General features: G+C 41.6%; 2 protein-coding genes across 3 annotated transcripts in view; one reads left to right on the top strand and one right to left on the bottom strand.

Annotated features, from left to right (window-relative positions):
* The window catches only part of MTREX (Mtr4 exosome RNA helicase), a 38,367-nt gene extending 27,789 nt beyond the window's left edge, over positions 1-10,578 (top strand). The window contains exons 20-27 of the mRNA XM_083465793.1: positions 518-628; positions 956-1,144; positions 3,105-3,268; positions 4,894-4,999; positions 6,399-6,455; positions 7,798-7,960; positions 9,833-9,937; positions 10,301-10,578. Coding sequence (XP_083321919.1) covers positions 518-628; positions 956-1,144; positions 3,105-3,268; positions 4,894-4,999; positions 6,399-6,455; positions 7,798-7,960; positions 9,833-9,937; positions 10,301-10,353 — 948 coding nt within the window. The 3' untranslated portion in view covers positions 10,354-10,578. The remainder of the gene's footprint in view (positions 1-517; positions 629-955; positions 1,145-3,104; positions 3,269-4,893; positions 5,000-6,398; positions 6,456-7,797; positions 7,961-9,832; positions 9,938-10,300) is intronic.
* The window catches only part of PLPP1 (phospholipid phosphatase 1), a 93,480-nt gene continuing 85,773 nt past the window's right edge, over positions 8,462-16,168 (bottom strand). For both annotated transcript variants that reach the window (XM_083466249.1, XM_083466250.1), the window contains exons 5-6: positions 12,378-12,554; positions 8,462-10,924 (exon numbers count right to left, since the gene is read on the bottom strand). In XM_083466249.1, coding sequence (XP_083322375.1) covers positions 10,793-10,924; positions 12,378-12,554 — 309 coding nt within the window. In that variant the 3' untranslated portion in view covers positions 8,462-10,792. The remainder of the gene's footprint in view (positions 10,925-12,377; positions 12,555-16,168) is intronic.

Below are 16,168 nucleotides of genomic sequence, written 5' to 3'. Positions count from 1 at the left end.
GAGTTGACAATTTATTTTGTGGACTTTAAGAAGAAGAAAATTGCCTTTGCCATAATGAAACTATTCCAGTTGGCCCCAAGCTAGGCACATTCTGTCACTGAGCATTGTTAGAAGATAATTGTAGTGACTCCATTTGGGTCAGTTGGAGACGTTCTCCTGTCAGGCAGAGTTGTAAATATAAAATCATTCAGATGTCATCATTTTCCAATATATCTTAAAATGGAATTTATTATTTTTGGAGCTTGCCTTTCCTCCTCCCCTCTTCAGGAAAACTACTTGTGAAGCCAGTTGAACAGACTATGTAGGAAATCAATGCTCAAATGAATGCTGTAGTTCTTAACACGTGCAATAGGCACTATTTAAATACATGTGTAGCATGATCTCTGAAAACTACATGTATTAAGTAAGAGAAGTCTAGGCTACGCTCAATGTATGCTGTGCACCAAACAATATAACTGCTTGGCAAACTGAGATTAATGTGCATTTTTAGTTCATCCATCACCATATGTTTTAATAGGTTGTTCCTGTTTTGGTGCATCTTCTGTCAGCAATCAGCAGTGTTCGCCTATATATACCCAAAGACCTGAGGCCTCTTGATAACAGGCAGAGCGTACTGAAGTCAATACAGGTACTGTAACTTTGAAAAGCTGAAAGTGCATAGCACTTCTTTTCCAGAAACAAAGTACTTCACATTCATGATCTAGTTGTTACCCTTCTTGTAAGATAAGTCAGTGTTGTTATTGCCCATATCAGATACCTAAGACCATTGTGAAGTTCATGGCACAGGTGAGATTCGAACTCGATCGTTCATTATTTGTAGCCCAGTCTGTTAACCAATACATGATATCAACTCTCAGAGATCGGAAAACATCTTTATGCCATGATGAAATAGAGATCATACTTTTAAACACCTTTTTTTTTAAAAAAAAAATGCTTTTATCTGTCTTTTCTTAAGGAAGTGCAGAAACGGTTCCCTGACGGTGTTCCTTTGCTGGATCCTATTGATGACATGGGCATTAAAGATCCAGGCCTGAAGAAAGTAATCCAAAAAATAGAAGCGTTTGAGCACAGGATGTATTCTCACCCACTTCACAATGATTCTAATTTGGAAACTGTGTACAAACTTTGTGAGAGAAAAGCACAGGTAAGGAAAAGCTTTTCAAGTGCATCTTATTTTGGAGGGGCAATAATTGGGTGATACTCATTTTGCATACAGGTGATCCCAGACTCAGTCCCCAGCATCTCCAGTTTAAAAAAGGTGGTGGGTGAAGAGAGAGACATCTGGCCAATTTGCTGACAGGTAGTAGATAATATTGCACTAGGTGGTCAAAGAATCTGTGCAGGTATCGGTCCTGTCAATCATTCCATTAGCCTTCAAGCAATGGGCCACATAAGTACACAGGTAAATTGGTAGTAGTTCCAGATAATTTGAGGATGGAATATCTCTTGGAAACACATTGCTGAAGCACTTTTGTGAACTGGAAATGGTAGATTTTCCTTTCATACCCAGAAGCTCAAGGCAGATTCACTGTGTAGTCTTACTCTAAAACGAGAGCAAAACATATGCATCTCATCTAATATGAAGGGTGCTCACATGTCTACACCATGACTTTTTCCTTCAAAATGCTTGCAGGCAGGGCGATGCCACCTCTGAGTAACATTAAAAGCAAAAGACACAATTTATGTCTGTGTGTATGTTTGGTAATTACAAGCATGTACGTGAATATTGCATTTGAGTACAAGAACCAGTTGTATAAACATTATCATAAGAGCTGCTCTGAGAAATTGCTGTATTTGATATTCTTCCAGATCAGATTGGCATAAAGAATTGGGAAGGCTTAGGGTTTTCGGGCTGGTGGTGACTGTCTTTTCCCTTTCCCTCAAGGCCCTCGACTTGGCTCTTGTCCTTGATGGAAGTGTGTCTGCAGGCATCTTGGTGTAGTGCCTCATGTGGTCTGGATAGTGTCAATCAGTCTTTACAGGGCTAAGAATTCCAGCTGGGGTTGTTTAGTTTTTTCTCAAATCATAGTCTTATACTTGAGCATACATCTCTTGCTCCATCCCATCAGAATTGAGAGAGGGGGTCGGGTGGACCAATGCTTAGAAGCAGCGATGTGCTGGTTGTGAGCCAATAAGTGGAAGCTGAATCCTAATACAACATGGGTGTTATGTGTCCTGAGTTCCCTGGTAAGTGGGGAGATGGCCTGTTCTGGACAATGTTGAAAGGGACCTCTTGGGGGTACTACTGGATCTAGCATTATCACTGGAGGCTCAAGCAGCTATATGCCCCCTTGTCAACAGAAATGACTTGGTCACTCTGCTCCATGCTCTGGTAACTTCCAGGTTGGATTATTGCAACACATTCCACGTAGGGTTCCCCTTGGAAACTTTAACTGGTCCAAAATGCATCATTTAGAACTCATTTAACTCCTGCTTTAAAACAGCTGTGCTTGTTACCAGTTTATTTCAGGGACCAGTCCAGAGTACTCACATCAGCGTTCAAAACCCTAAATAACTTAGGTACAAATATCTGAAAGACCACCTACTTTTTTACATACTCTGTCAGGGATTGAGATTAGCAGATGGGGCCCTTTAGGTAATTTTGCCACCCATTGAAGTTCCAGTGGGGGGGGGGGGTTGCCCAGGAGAAGACAGCCCCTAAGCTCTGAATTCCCTCCTCACAGAGTGGTGCCTGGCCCTTTTAGTCTCTTGTTTTCATTATATGATGCTTAAGACCCACCTCTTTACTCTGACATTGACATCTGGGAAATATTGATTGTAAGCTGTTCTAACTGAATTTAATATTGTATTTTCACACTGTTGTAACCTGCCCTGGGACGTTATGGGGAAGGGTGGGCTAGAAATCTTATCAATAGTTACAATAGTAATGCATTATTGCCATAGAAAATTCTTAACTTTTTTTGTTTTCTTGCTCACAAATCTGTTTCTCCCTTTGCTTCGCAGATGTATGGGTAGATATGTGGCCTGTGGAGATTGAAGTTTTACATTCACAGTAAAACTTTGGGTTTTTTCCAGGAGACAGGGTCAAAAGTGTCTTAATGCCTGATTCCTCCTAACACCTCTTTGCTTGTGTTTAACTTCAGATCGCTGTAGACATTAAAGCAGCAAAACGAGAACTGAAGAAAGCCAGGACTGTTTTACAAATGGATGAGCTCAAGTGTCGTAAACGTGTTTTGAGAAGGTTGGGTTTTGCAACCTCCTCGGACGTCATAGAGATGAAAGGCCGAGTTGCTTGTGAAATCAGCAGGTAACGTATGTTACTGTTGTAGAAAAGACAGGCGAACAGATGTTTGTATGCAGTTTTCCTCTTATCTTTGTGTGGGACATTCTGACGCTAAGGAAAAATCTCATGTTAAAACATATGGGGGGCAGTATTGAAGTGATCCTAGGTTATTGAAAGTAAAACACAGGGTAAGTTTGAAGGACAGAAAAGCACAGTGAGGCTGGGATCCAGAGAACGCCATGAACCCAGCAGGGCTTTGGTTTGTGTTCTTCTAAACAGCAGCCCCCACATAGCCACTTAAGCAAACTACTTTGGAAATTGCAGGTCCTTTCAGAAGCAGTTTATTTGAAATACTTTTACCCTACCATTTATCAGGGTGGCACCAGTTATCTCCTGCTCAAAGGAAGTAAAGTCAAAAATTGTATTGGGTGGGCCCAGTTTGTGAGCATACTTCAAACCACTGTCTGGATCCTACTTTGAAATGTGATGTCAAAGATACATGGTATCTACTTTTTAGATCCCTATATTAGTTTAGAAAACAAATATTATGGTGTTTGTGTAAATCATCTAGAAGTGGCACCCACTTTCTGATAGCAACACCTTAACATATTTTGAATATTCAACACTATTGATTGGTACAAAAAAGCTGCAAACCCAGAACAAGAATATGAAATCTGAAACTTTATGCGACTTCTTTGTGTTTAGATTCTGCTGAGTGTTCCATTATAGGAGGTGGACTCTCCTTCCTTGGAGGTTCTTAAGCAGAGCTTGGGTGTCCATCTGTCATGGATGCTTTCACTGAGATTCCTACATTGCAGGGGGTGGGACTAGATGACCCAACTCTATGATTCTATGATTGTATATTAACTTGCTAATGTTACATCTGAAAATAAGAGGTGTCTTGGTTTAGCTTGGCAGAATTAACCCAATATATATTGTGAATTTGTAATAGTAACCATTAGAGCGTAGAAAATTATTTGGACGCTTGGTATATGGTCCTTTTTAAATTTTGTTCTTTCTCTCCAAATAAACATGCTTAGCCAAGTTTATTCCCTTCAGTCTCATAAAATACACTGGGCAGGATTCAGCTGGTGAGTTGTTAGTGGAGGCCCTGCACCACGGCTTCTGCTCATGCACTGGCCCCTTCCTCTTCCCCCAAGCACCCCCAGACGTTGGCTGGGGGGCTGGGTGAATCTCCAGAAGAGCACATGAGAGGAGGCTAGCAGGGATCGATCCATCTGGCAAGCCAAAACCCTTACCCCATAGTTCTGGCATCAAAGTGCAGTGTAGATTCTGCTCTTCTGGCTTAATCTCCTCCAGCAAGTCCAGTTTCAGCTTCTGAACACTACATGACATGCTAATCCATCCTGACCTTTGTTTCCAAATTTTGTTTCTCAGGACCCCTGTAGTTTTCTGGTATGCCATCTGTAAAAGTTATGACGACATCCAGATTCTTCGCTTGCTTGCTTGCTTGCTCCCTCTCTTTTTCTCATTGGTAGTGGAAGGGCACTTTCTGAATTAAATGTCTTTATTATTAATTCTTCTGCCTTTTGAACAGAAGCTACTGATCAGTTTTCCAGAAAATTGCTTTCAAATGTATAAAAGGACGAAGAAATATCTAACACTGTCGATTGCATTTCCTCTTCCAGTGCTGATGAGCTGTTGCTGACGGAAATGATGTTCAATGGACTTTTCAATGACTTATCTGCAGAGCAAGCAACTGCTTTACTAAGCTGCTTTGTATTTCAAGAAAATGTAAGTTAAGTTTGCATAACCAGAAAAACCTAAATTTGATTAGCCGTAATTTATATCTAAATGAATGTTTTGTTCTACCTTGCTTTCTAGTCAGAAAAGGGGGCTAAAAAGCATTTGTAAAACTAATATACAATCCTAGATTCAAGATTCATTAAGCTAAAAAAATGGGCATGGTACATGCAGGATCAGACACTACCGTGCAGGGAGAGCAGGAGGGTCCTGGACTTTCACTGGGTTGAGATTTCCTCCTGATAAGTAACACCAGAGGAAGCTGGAAACAGAGTCAAGCAGACAGAACCAGAGCAGAGAAAAAAAGAGTTTAAATGGCACCCACAACAATCAAGACATCTCCTACTGAGTTCCTTGTCTCAAAATGAATTTTTAAAAACCTGGTTGTTTTTATTTTAATTTCCCTAGCTGTTTTTATTTTAATTTTCCTATATTATAAAGTGCATTCCAAAAGTGTCATTGGTCAGGATCCAGAAAGTTTTATGGATGAGAAGAAAGCAGTTCTGTACATTCACAAAGAAGTTTCTGGTTTCTGTTCTCCCCCACACCCTAAAACTGTGTTGTCCTGCATTGCATCCCATATTGCTGCCAAAGGAGCCCCTGCCCCTCTGAATAACATAAGCGGAAGTGGATGTGCACATGAAACACCCAAAGTTTATTGCATATATTCAGTAGAGAGGAAAAAGACACTTCTCTGAAAGGCGGAAATGAAAATGCCAAATAAATAAGTATCAGAAACTTAGGTGGAATCCACTGTTGTGCAGGTGGACTTCCTCTCACAGTGTGACTTCGCTTTCCTCTCCTCTCACTCCAGCCCCCTACGCACCCCCCAGAATCTGCTCTGGAGGGGTCCCCTAATCATCTGGAGCAGGTACTGAGGGCATGTGGCAGGCTGCATAGAAGAGGAAGGTGAAGGCTGTTCTACTTTTGCATGCCAGTGTTCAGTATTTCTTTCCCCTCGTCATTCAGTTGCATTTTTCAGTGATAAATTACTTGTAATCACTGGCTTCTATGTCAAATATCTAAAGAGCATTTTTGAAATTCTGTGGTTCAGTGGTAATCTCAAGGTTTATTTTTGTTCCAAGTTGATGTGTTGTAATATATTGGCATTGGGATAATATTTCACTGAAAAGAAGTCCAGAGGCCCATATTCTGGACTGAAGTTTGGCACTACTCTTATTATTGGTCTATTTTCTGTAAAAGAAGCTTTCTTAGGAGTGTTAAAGGATTGATGAGCACAATCCACCAAGCATTTATCCCACAGGTTCTCTGCTTGTTTCAGACTTTGTGCACCAGCTACATAACTTGTGGTCTTTAGAGAAAAAATTATAAATTAATTTAAATAATGCCAAATGAATGGATATTGATGCTTTCTTCATCTTTTTTTCAGTCTAGTGAAATGCCCAAACTAACAGAACAGTTGGCAGGCCCCCTTCGCCAAATGCAGGTAAACTTCAGATGATTTTTCTGGCCTAGGAAATGCCGCATTCATTACTAAATGGTTTTACAAGCCATTAAAAGTCAATTACCTTCCCTTTCCTGCTCTGTAACCTAAACATACACCATAGTATATCTTTGAGATATTGCACCGGCACAGCTCTTGATATGCCTACACATTGTGCTAGCTTCGTACATTTAAAAATTAAATTTTATAGGGTGTTTGGGATGATATAATCCAAAATCTTTCTTGATATCTTTTAAAGTTTGTCTTTAAATTTTAATACCATTAAGATAGCTTGAGGGTGAGGGGAGGGGTTTTGGAATATTTTATCCAATGAGGGTTTTTGCATACTAGTGACTTATCCAATATGGTTTTTGCATACCAGTGAGCTACATGAGCCTGTTAAACTAGCATTTTCTTCTGTGTTTACTTATGAAGGCCCATGAAGACATCTGCCTGGCAGTCTCCACTTCCTCAGTGGCTGCATTTAGATTAACAAACCAAGATACTGCTTTGTAAATTGCCTGGAGATTTTTAATCAGAAATCAGTCTATAAATGTTGCAAAACAATTATCCCTCATACATCTCACACACAGCTGCTCTGCTCCTCTCATCAGGAGCCAGGAAAACTCCAATTAACTAGTTTCCTATTACATCCAAACTGGAAGGTATGATAAATGAACAAACCAAGGTGATTTAAATTTGTCTTAATGTCTTGACTTGTTTGGATGCCGTTAGTCAAAACTTCCTAGTTTAGATGTAAAGGAAAATGATCACTATCTGATGTGTTCCTGGCTTGCTCACTTGTTTGAAGGGAGGAGTGAAGCAGGTATGTATGAGGCAACACAGTTCATTTCCCTTCATGTACCTGCGTGGGCCTTAAGTTACTCGACAGAGACCTTGGCCCAGGTGGCCCTGGGAAGTGGGTGGCTGCTAGGAAGTGCAGCTTGCCCATGGCACCCTGACTGGGAAGTTGACTCCATGGAGCAGCTCTCCTGGCTCTATGGACTTTTTAGTGCCAGACCTTTGTATTTCTCCATGCTTTTTATACAACTAATTTGTCAACGGAGTCTTAGCTTTCTGTGCAAGTTGCTTTATTTTTCAAATTGAGCTTCTTGTCAGTTGTGTTTTCCCTTATCAGAAATGATGTTTCTAATCTTGTTTTTGAACATTGCATTTTCTTGTTCTTTTGTAAGCTACCTACGGAACGAGTGGGCCATATAAATCTAGCACTGCTGCTGCTGAAAATAATAATCTCAGCTTGTTAACAGTCAATTCTCTGGCGTGCATATTTCAGGAAGATAACTTTTATTTGGTTTGTCTCAAATTTTCAAAATCCTCTTTAAAGGAATGTGCAAAAAGAATCGCTAAAGTGTCAGCAGAAGCTAAATTGGAAATTGACGAGGAAAACTACCTGAATTCGTTTAGGCCAAACTTGATGGATGTCGTGCACACGTGGGCCAATGGAGCAACGTTTGCTCACATATGCAAAATGACAGATGTCTTTGAAGGTACGTGCACTTGTATTACTACTAATGCATCCGAGATGTGGGATGGTAGGATAGTACAGTTGTTTGCATGACAACAGTCCCCTCCACTGAGGCCTCCTAATCAGCAGCCTGTGGGAGAATCTTTCTCTCTTGTCTCTCCACATGGCATGCTCTCTGCTCCTATTCTTTTTTCTCTTTCTCCCCAGTATGTCCCTTGTGTTCTGTATCTCTCAATGTGCATAAATGTAGACAGCCTGATCCTTGGTTCCATTGAATTCAGTGAAGCCTACTCAAATGTCAACTATGCATAGGATCAAAACTGTATTTTAACCTTGTGTGGTTGGTACAAGAGGGAGAATGAGAAGTTGTTGTTGCACCTTGTCCCAGGGGCTTTGATTGCTTCCCAGCCACTAGCCATTTCTGCTATCTTTGCAATGATGGCATGGATTGTGTGCTGTAGCAGTCATCACTTTGGAGGCAGCAGAAATGTTATTGGGGGTAAAGAATAAGAGAGGCTTGAAGTCACTTGTGTCATATACACAATTTATTTGGTTGCAGTGAAGCAGGCAATCAATTCTGTGGATGGTTGCATTTGCAAATGCCATATAAAAATGTCCCCCACCCTCCTTTCCCATGCAGATAGGTAGTAGCCATAAGTCTTGCCCAATAAGTGAACTTTTTGCTGCTAGCTGGAGACGGATACTTGCTTGATGGGCCAAGTTTGACATGCAGCATCAGGCAGGGTGGGATAATTAAGCTTTGTAAGCTGCCCACAGTAGCAATTTTCATTGGTAGGGTAGAAATTATATAAAACACAGACAAGGCACTGACCATAGTAGCATAACCCCAAACCACCATCACACCCATTTTTGCAAACGCAGAGTAAATGGCACATTCTTGTTTCCATATGGCAGATAAGCAATCCCTTTAACAGAAGAAGGAGTAAATACTGAGAGAAAGGCACTTTTTCTCTTTGTCATGACAAAGTCCATCTTAAGTGAAATTTCAGTGGCCATGTAGATCATGTTGTGGTTGAGAGACTGGAAAGTAGAAAGTTCATATAGTTCAGTATGTCTAGCAGAAAGGCAGATGGAGTATATTTAAATGTCCTTTACTCCATACACACATCCTCTGTTTTAACCATACAAAAATGCTTCTGTGGATGTAAAAGTGTTTTTGGTTGCATTTTCATAATGAGCCCTGTAAGAGAAGTCAGTCTATACAACCAAAGTGATGGTTTGCTCAGAATACAGCATGCAGCAAACCCTTGGAGGATATATCCCAGCTTCTTTTGGCTCAGACTTCTGTCTTTTTGGTAATTGACTCCAGGTGGCTTTTTACTAGAGTTGCTGGATCCGGAATCAAATGATTAAATTTAATCTCTTGCTGAGACTGGCTGATAAAACTTTGATTTCATTTCTTTTTAACTTACAAACTGAGAAGAACACACCTTCTTAGCCTATAGATTTCCACACCTTATAGCTGCTCCACCATGTATCTAAATGTATCCCATAATCTTTGAAATGAAACCATTCATTTCCTTCATGTTCACACTACAAAAATATGCAGGAGGTTAGGAAGAAGGAAGCTTGGTACCCTGCTTCTTATGATGGGGTAGCCTGAGAAGTCTGTGCAAGAAGAATAAGTCAGAACCATTGCCTTAGGTTGACTTATAGGTGATAACATTAGTTGGAACCCATGCTTTCTGATAACACAAGTTGGGAAAATTAATATTCATGACCTTATGATTATCTGTTTGGGGGAAAACTATAGGACTGAGATGTTTCAGTCCTGCTTAAGTAGACAGCTTTACAACTACCTGGTAGAAAAGGATCTGCTATTCCTCATTAGAAAATGTCTGCTTTTACTGCAAGCCCTTTTTTGCTCATGCAGGGAGCATAATACGCTGTATGAGGCGGCTAGAAGAATTGCTTCGACAGATGTGTCAAGCAGCAAAGGCCATTGGAAACACAGAACTGGAAAACAAATTTGCAGAAGGTCTGTATGTTCAGCTTCTTATAAATTGCATGCATCTTGAAATGTAGAGTCTTTTCACAGGCAATTTTAAATTTCTTAAACAAGTCAGAGTGTCCCTAATGTATTAATGGTAGGTTCCATGTATCCTTTATCTGCTGTGATCCAATTCTTTATGGAGCAGGTAACTGGAAAGCCCTTGATGTCTCCACAGCCCCCTCAAACTAGTTATACACACATTTGAGATGGAAACTGGGGAAATGATACTCAGTTTGAAATTGATACTGAGCTTCAACTCAGGTGCATTGTTAATATATCCCCTGTTGCTAGTATCAGCAATAGGTACAGCTACTCTTATGACATCATATTATTTTCTTCCCTTAACAGGCATTACCAAAATCAAGAGAGATATTGTATTTGCTGCAAGTCTTTACCTATAAGTATTGTCCTGGCACGGCGTTTGAACATCACTAATTATTCTTCAGAGGCAGAAGTGTAAAGTTAGCGACAGAATCTGCCAATCCTTCCCAAGCAGGAGAGATGCTTAACATTATTGTATGTATTTCACCATAAGCCTCATGCTAGCAAGCATATTACATACCATTGCTGTTTGTACATAAGTGTTACCACATTATTTTTAATTAAAAAAACAACAACAGCCAGAATACTGTGTGTTTAAAGCAAAAGCTTGAACCAATATAGATTTAAAGTTTAGATACCTAAGTGTTACTATATACATGTAAAGTGAGCATCCAAGAAGTATAGCAGCAGCAGTCCCTTCAAGAGGCATTTAATTTATTTCTTTACATAGGTCAGAAATGCTTGAAATTTTCTTTTCATAGAAGGGGAGATTCCACAGGGTAATAGCTGTTGACTTTATCATGGCTGGTGATTACTGCCATAGTGATTTCCACTGGTAGGTGTCTCGTGTAAGGTTGTGTGTGAATCTTCTTCCTCCTTCTGTTTAAATGTACGACCTCTGTCTTTGAAGAAATCAGATACATACACAACCTGGATAAACAAATTGAACACATTAGGCAGTGAGACAGCTGTCAAAGAGAGAGAGAGAGTACAACAAAATGATTCTTTAAATATGCCTAATGGGTCTGGGCAGTATACCAATAAATTGTCTGAAACTGGTATGGCAATCAGATTGCCATACCGGTTTCAGACATTTTGAGCTGGCAATACATTGTGGTGGTTGGGGAGCTGAGGGCCACAGCACAATTGTAGCTTCACCTGGTGGTATATCGCAGGTGAAGCAGCCACTGCTCCTGAGTCCCTCTGCTACCATACAACAGATAGTTTTTTTAAACTTCTCCACACTCCCACGAGCTGGAGGTGGATGGCTTATTCAGCTGAGAAGCAGGCTTCCTTAAACCATCCCCACAAGCCAGAGTGGGGGCTCAGCTGTGCGCTCCCTCAGCAGAGCATTTTAAAGAAGCTGTGCATCTGAACCGCCTTTGCATAGGGGTGTGGGTGGGCTACCTCTTGCCGAGGCAAGTGTTCACAGGGCTGCCTTAGCACAGGTGGAGCCAGGACTCCTTCCTCCAGGCGTTGGAGGAGGAAGCAGTTTTTCCCATCCAACGCCGACAGGAAGAGGCAGAAGCTGCACACCATGACAATAATTGTCTCCGTGGCCAGTAATTGCCTTTTTCCTCCCTTCCTCCTTTCCAACATCGTAACATACCACCATATCAGGAAGTTTAGTTGGTGGTATATTACAGTGTTGGAAAACAGGTACTGACTAGCTCAAATTGCCTGCCTTTCAGACAGAGAGGTAGACAGAGCTTGAGAAGGTGATTGCCTACAACCTTCTCACACTTCATCTGCAGGGCTGCCTCTGGTTCACGTGAGCCAGAGGGCGGGTGCTTAATCAGCTGAGGAATGGGTGGGAGGCTGCCCACCCCGCAGCTGATCAAGCCTCCATATACGCAGAGGCACCCAGCACTCTAGGGCAATGTATCTTGGTTGAGTCTTCATCCCTGAGATGGGGAGGAAGCAGCAGCTGAGATATGCTGATGTATCATGATGTTGACAATATATCACGATGCTCCCAGGAGTGGAGGTGAAGTACTCAAAAACCACATATTTCCCAGTCCTAATGCCTAACTTCTGCAGCATGTTTATACGCACTTCAGGCTTCTTTCATCTTTGTTGTCAGAAAGGGAAGTGGGGCAAGTGCCAATAATCTATGCATGCTAGTCCCAATTGGAAAGGCTTTCACTTTTGTAAATAGTTTTGGGAAGAGAGATGTACCCTAACCCACCCATACATCATGGTTTCTAAAGGAGGAGTGGAAAAAGAAATGTTGACACTGGGCGTAGTGAATATACTACCTTTTCCCCATCTCACCACTGTCCAGGCATCCTCCCTCCACCCCGTTTCATCAACAAGTCAGCAAAAGTAGTTTTGCCAAAAAGCTATATTGATCAAATGGTAGAGTAACTTTGCATGGACTTACAATAAGTATAGCTACCAGTGCTCCCTGGATAAGTCCGGTCAACACATCACTCCAATGATGTTTGTAATCAGAAATACGGGAGAGGCCCACGTAGATGGATGCTGCAATAAGACCGAACTGAGCCGTAGGACGCACAAGTCTTGCCCAATCGCCTTTCATTCTGGCCTGAAGATAAAGCTAAAACCAAAGGGACAAAAGTTTAGAAATACAGAAGTCTAGCTAGTTAACAGGGTGGGCAGAAATAGGATGGGTCTTTTTTTAATACAGTAGTTCTAACTTGATATTCTGTTGATTTGCTAGGGACAACATTAAGTGCAATACTTTTGTACCATAATGAACATTGTGCTGAGTTGTGGCCTAATTTTACACATACCCTTTCTATGGAGCTTGCAAATTGGATCATATTGTGTATTGCATATTATCCACCTTTTGATTCAAGCTGCACAATGTTTCATAATATGTGAGGCATATTCTCCTTAATTATCAGCTATAGCACTAAAGGAACCATTCATTACTTCAATAGTAGCTGTGAGTAGGGAGATCCTTGCTAAACACCGGCAGGTATTCAAATGCCTAGATGGGAAATGAATTCATATTTAAATAATTTGTATACTTTCCCTTCAATAAAAATGTTCAAGGTGGATTACAAATAAAAATACAAAGTAAAATACAGAATAAAATAAATGGCCTAAACCCCCAGCATAAACCCATACAGGTGAAATGGAGTTAAAAGGCTTGGAAAAATAAAAAAGTTATTTGTCTACTGCCAAAGTGGTAGAGTTGGTACAAGCTAATGCTCTCTCCAGAGAAAATTCCACAACCACAGTGCCACTGAGAAGTCCCCTTGCCCTTCAAATCACCACTGCCTCATCTCTGATGGCAAAGACTCCTTCAGGAAAGCCTCCAAGCAAGATCTCAGAGATGCTGAGGGCAAGAATCGGCCCTCCTAAGGTGTGGGTAGAAATACACTGGGAGCCAGTACACTTGTTTAAGAACTTGCATTACCTTACCATTGCCAGCTGAATTTGAACTAACAGAAGTTTCTATAGTCTTAGAAAGCAACTCCACTTACAATGCATTCATCAAAAATGGAGGTTACTGGAGCATAGATAACAATGGCCAAGCTGTCTGTCTGAGACAAGTCACGGCTGGCACACCAGCCTCAGCTAGTATGACAAAGCCGCTCAAGTTTATCCCCAAACTCAGCCTGCTCAAATCATTTTCCCAGGCAGACAAATGGTCCATCAGCACTGGGATCAATAGTATATCCTTCTGATCTGAAATGAGTTTTGTTTTTTATCCCTTACAGTCCATTACTAATGCCAGACACCAATTCATTATTTCCAGAGCCATCACAGGTTAGCATCTACCATGGGCTATAGTCTAGCAAGGAGCCCCCTGCCAAGAGCTCTGTGGACCTGCTCCTTCTGTTCACTTGCCTCTTGCTCTGGCCCAGAGAACAGAGGAGCAAATGCCACTGCCTGCTTCCTTTTTGGCTCCCTGTTTTGCAAGCAAGCAGATGGTAGTAAGGTGGAAGAGGAGCAGCAGCTGTAGCTGGTGATGAGGAGAAGCGCCGAGGTGTCTTCCCATCACTCCTGACCACTGGCAAGGCTGGCTGCAGTTGATGGGAGTTAAGTAGAGGACATCTGAAGGACACCACACTAATGACACCTGCAGAACTACACCCTGGATTCAACTGGTCAATTCCTCCCTGCTTGATGTTATGAGCCACAATACCGACAGGAGGCTGCGCTTAGCCAAGTACCTTATCTATTGCCTCATGCTGCAGAAACTCAAAATAAAACAAATCCATGAAACCGGACTAGATCAAGCTTTGGATAATCCACAGTCTGACCTGTAACAAAGGCATAACCTTTTCTAAAACAGGCAGTAACTGGACTTGATGGGATGCAGGTTGTGGCTAGCACTCCCACAGACAACTTCAACCATTCCTTGTACCTGTTAGAACCATTATGGTTGTGTAAATGAATATATACACAGAGCATGCTCTATGTGAGCAGTAGGTGCTACTTTCCAAAGTTAAATATTTGGGGAATGCCTAATCAGTTTTTCAAAGCAGCTATTACATCATAGTTTTGGCATCCAAATCTTTCATTCTGCTGGTTAAAAAAAAAAAAGCTGAAGTTTAAAGCTGCATGGAGCAATGTTTAGAAAACCATATAAAGGTTTTTCCACGGACCGAAGTTGTATTCCAGCTATGTTTTGTTGACAGAAAACTGAAGTTTCTAAGACAGTCTGCAGGCATATTTTTCAAAAATGTATACATGTGTGTTCACTATCAACAGCAAAGGTAGGTAATTCCTGCTGCTGCTGAAGTCCAACATAGCAAAATTACACAGTACAGTTTACAAGGCTAATGCTGTGTTTCCTCAAGGCTTGTTTTTGAGACTGACTTCTACAGCAATGTAAATCATTTAGTCCCAGTGAGAACTTGAGACAGCAGTCATGCTGGTGGTCTAAAAAGAGCAGGCTGGCAGTACAGAGCTGGCATACTTCCTTCTTTCCAGCTTAGGAATTCCACTGAAGACATTGAAAAATGCATTCCTTTGCTAATAAGGTTTTTCCACACGCAAGCAATTGCTGTAGTTGGCAGAGGAACATTATACACATAAGAGGGAAGGTGGTATATGTGGTTATGAGTGGGAGAGAAGGTGGGACCTAAGACAGTCCCTTAGAAGATTGTGGTCCATAAGCAAAGAGATTTGAGGGCCCGGGACACAAATCTAGGTGGCAGGATTTCGTGCTATTTGCCAAGCTGTCAAAACTGAACTGATGATTAAAATGCTGTCCCCAAAACAGAAATGTATCTACAAAACTAGGCTGAGATGGCAAAACAGGAAACTCGGATTTAATGTTTATTCATGGACTTTAGGAAAGTAGCTACTTGGGCCACAGCTATTTAAGATGTGGAGCTAGGCTGCAATGAGACAGGAGGCACAGGTTGGGCTGTTCATTCTACCAACAATAAAAGCAGCTGATGTACAAGTCCAAAAGAAAAAGAGGATCCAAATGCCCACCTCTTCTGCTGGTGACAGTTCAGATCAGTGGGTTTTCAAGTTGTATAAGCACCTCAGTCAATCTCAAGTGCTGTATGAAGCAGCTGGCTAAGAACTAGTAACTCTATACAGCCAAGAAGCAGTTTCTGCATGTACTGTAGGGGGAAGTGAGGGGCAGATGGAGCCTGTCAACCTGGGAAGGTAGCCAATTGAGGAGAAGGAAACTGATCCTAAACCTCCACTGCCTTATGACTATACTCATTTGGGAGACTGGGAGTAAACCCTGAGTAGAAATCCATACCCACTGCCTTGCGGGACATCTTCAGAAGGCTAAGGAGTAAGCCCTACACAATTCTGGAGTGGAATCCCTAAGACGGTTGGATGGTGTCTTGTATGCCCCCTTCCAGCAACTCCCACAGCCATGCTGGTGCCAAATGTATTGCTCTGCTTTCCTTTGGACCACATCAGCGAGGCTGACAGAGGGTGTCTTGTTATCTGGGCAGCCCCAGAGAAATTACTTTGTTGCTGCTAATGCAATTACTGGTCTCTGCAGTCACAGCAGGTGCTGTGATTCTCCAGCAGTTTTGACTTCACCCCCAGAGGCACACCCCATTGTCTCTTGAGACAGACAAATGCCAACAAGAGCCTTCCAGAGCCGTCTACACCAAACACTGTCACTTCAAATAACTGATGATTTCCCTTTAAGAGCAGCAGCTGCTGCTGTTTGTTGCACATGCATACTTTAATTTTACATGCCTGTTAGCTGATAGGACA

Source organism: Podarcis liolepis, assembly GCF_965112155.1.
Source record: "Podarcis liolepis genome assembly, chromosome: 11".
Taxonomy (NCBI): domain Eukaryota; kingdom Metazoa; phylum Chordata; class Lepidosauria; order Squamata; family Lacertidae; genus Podarcis; species Podarcis liolepis.
Note: the sequence above shows the minus strand (reverse complement) of the source record. Positions and strands in the feature narration are given on the sequence as shown.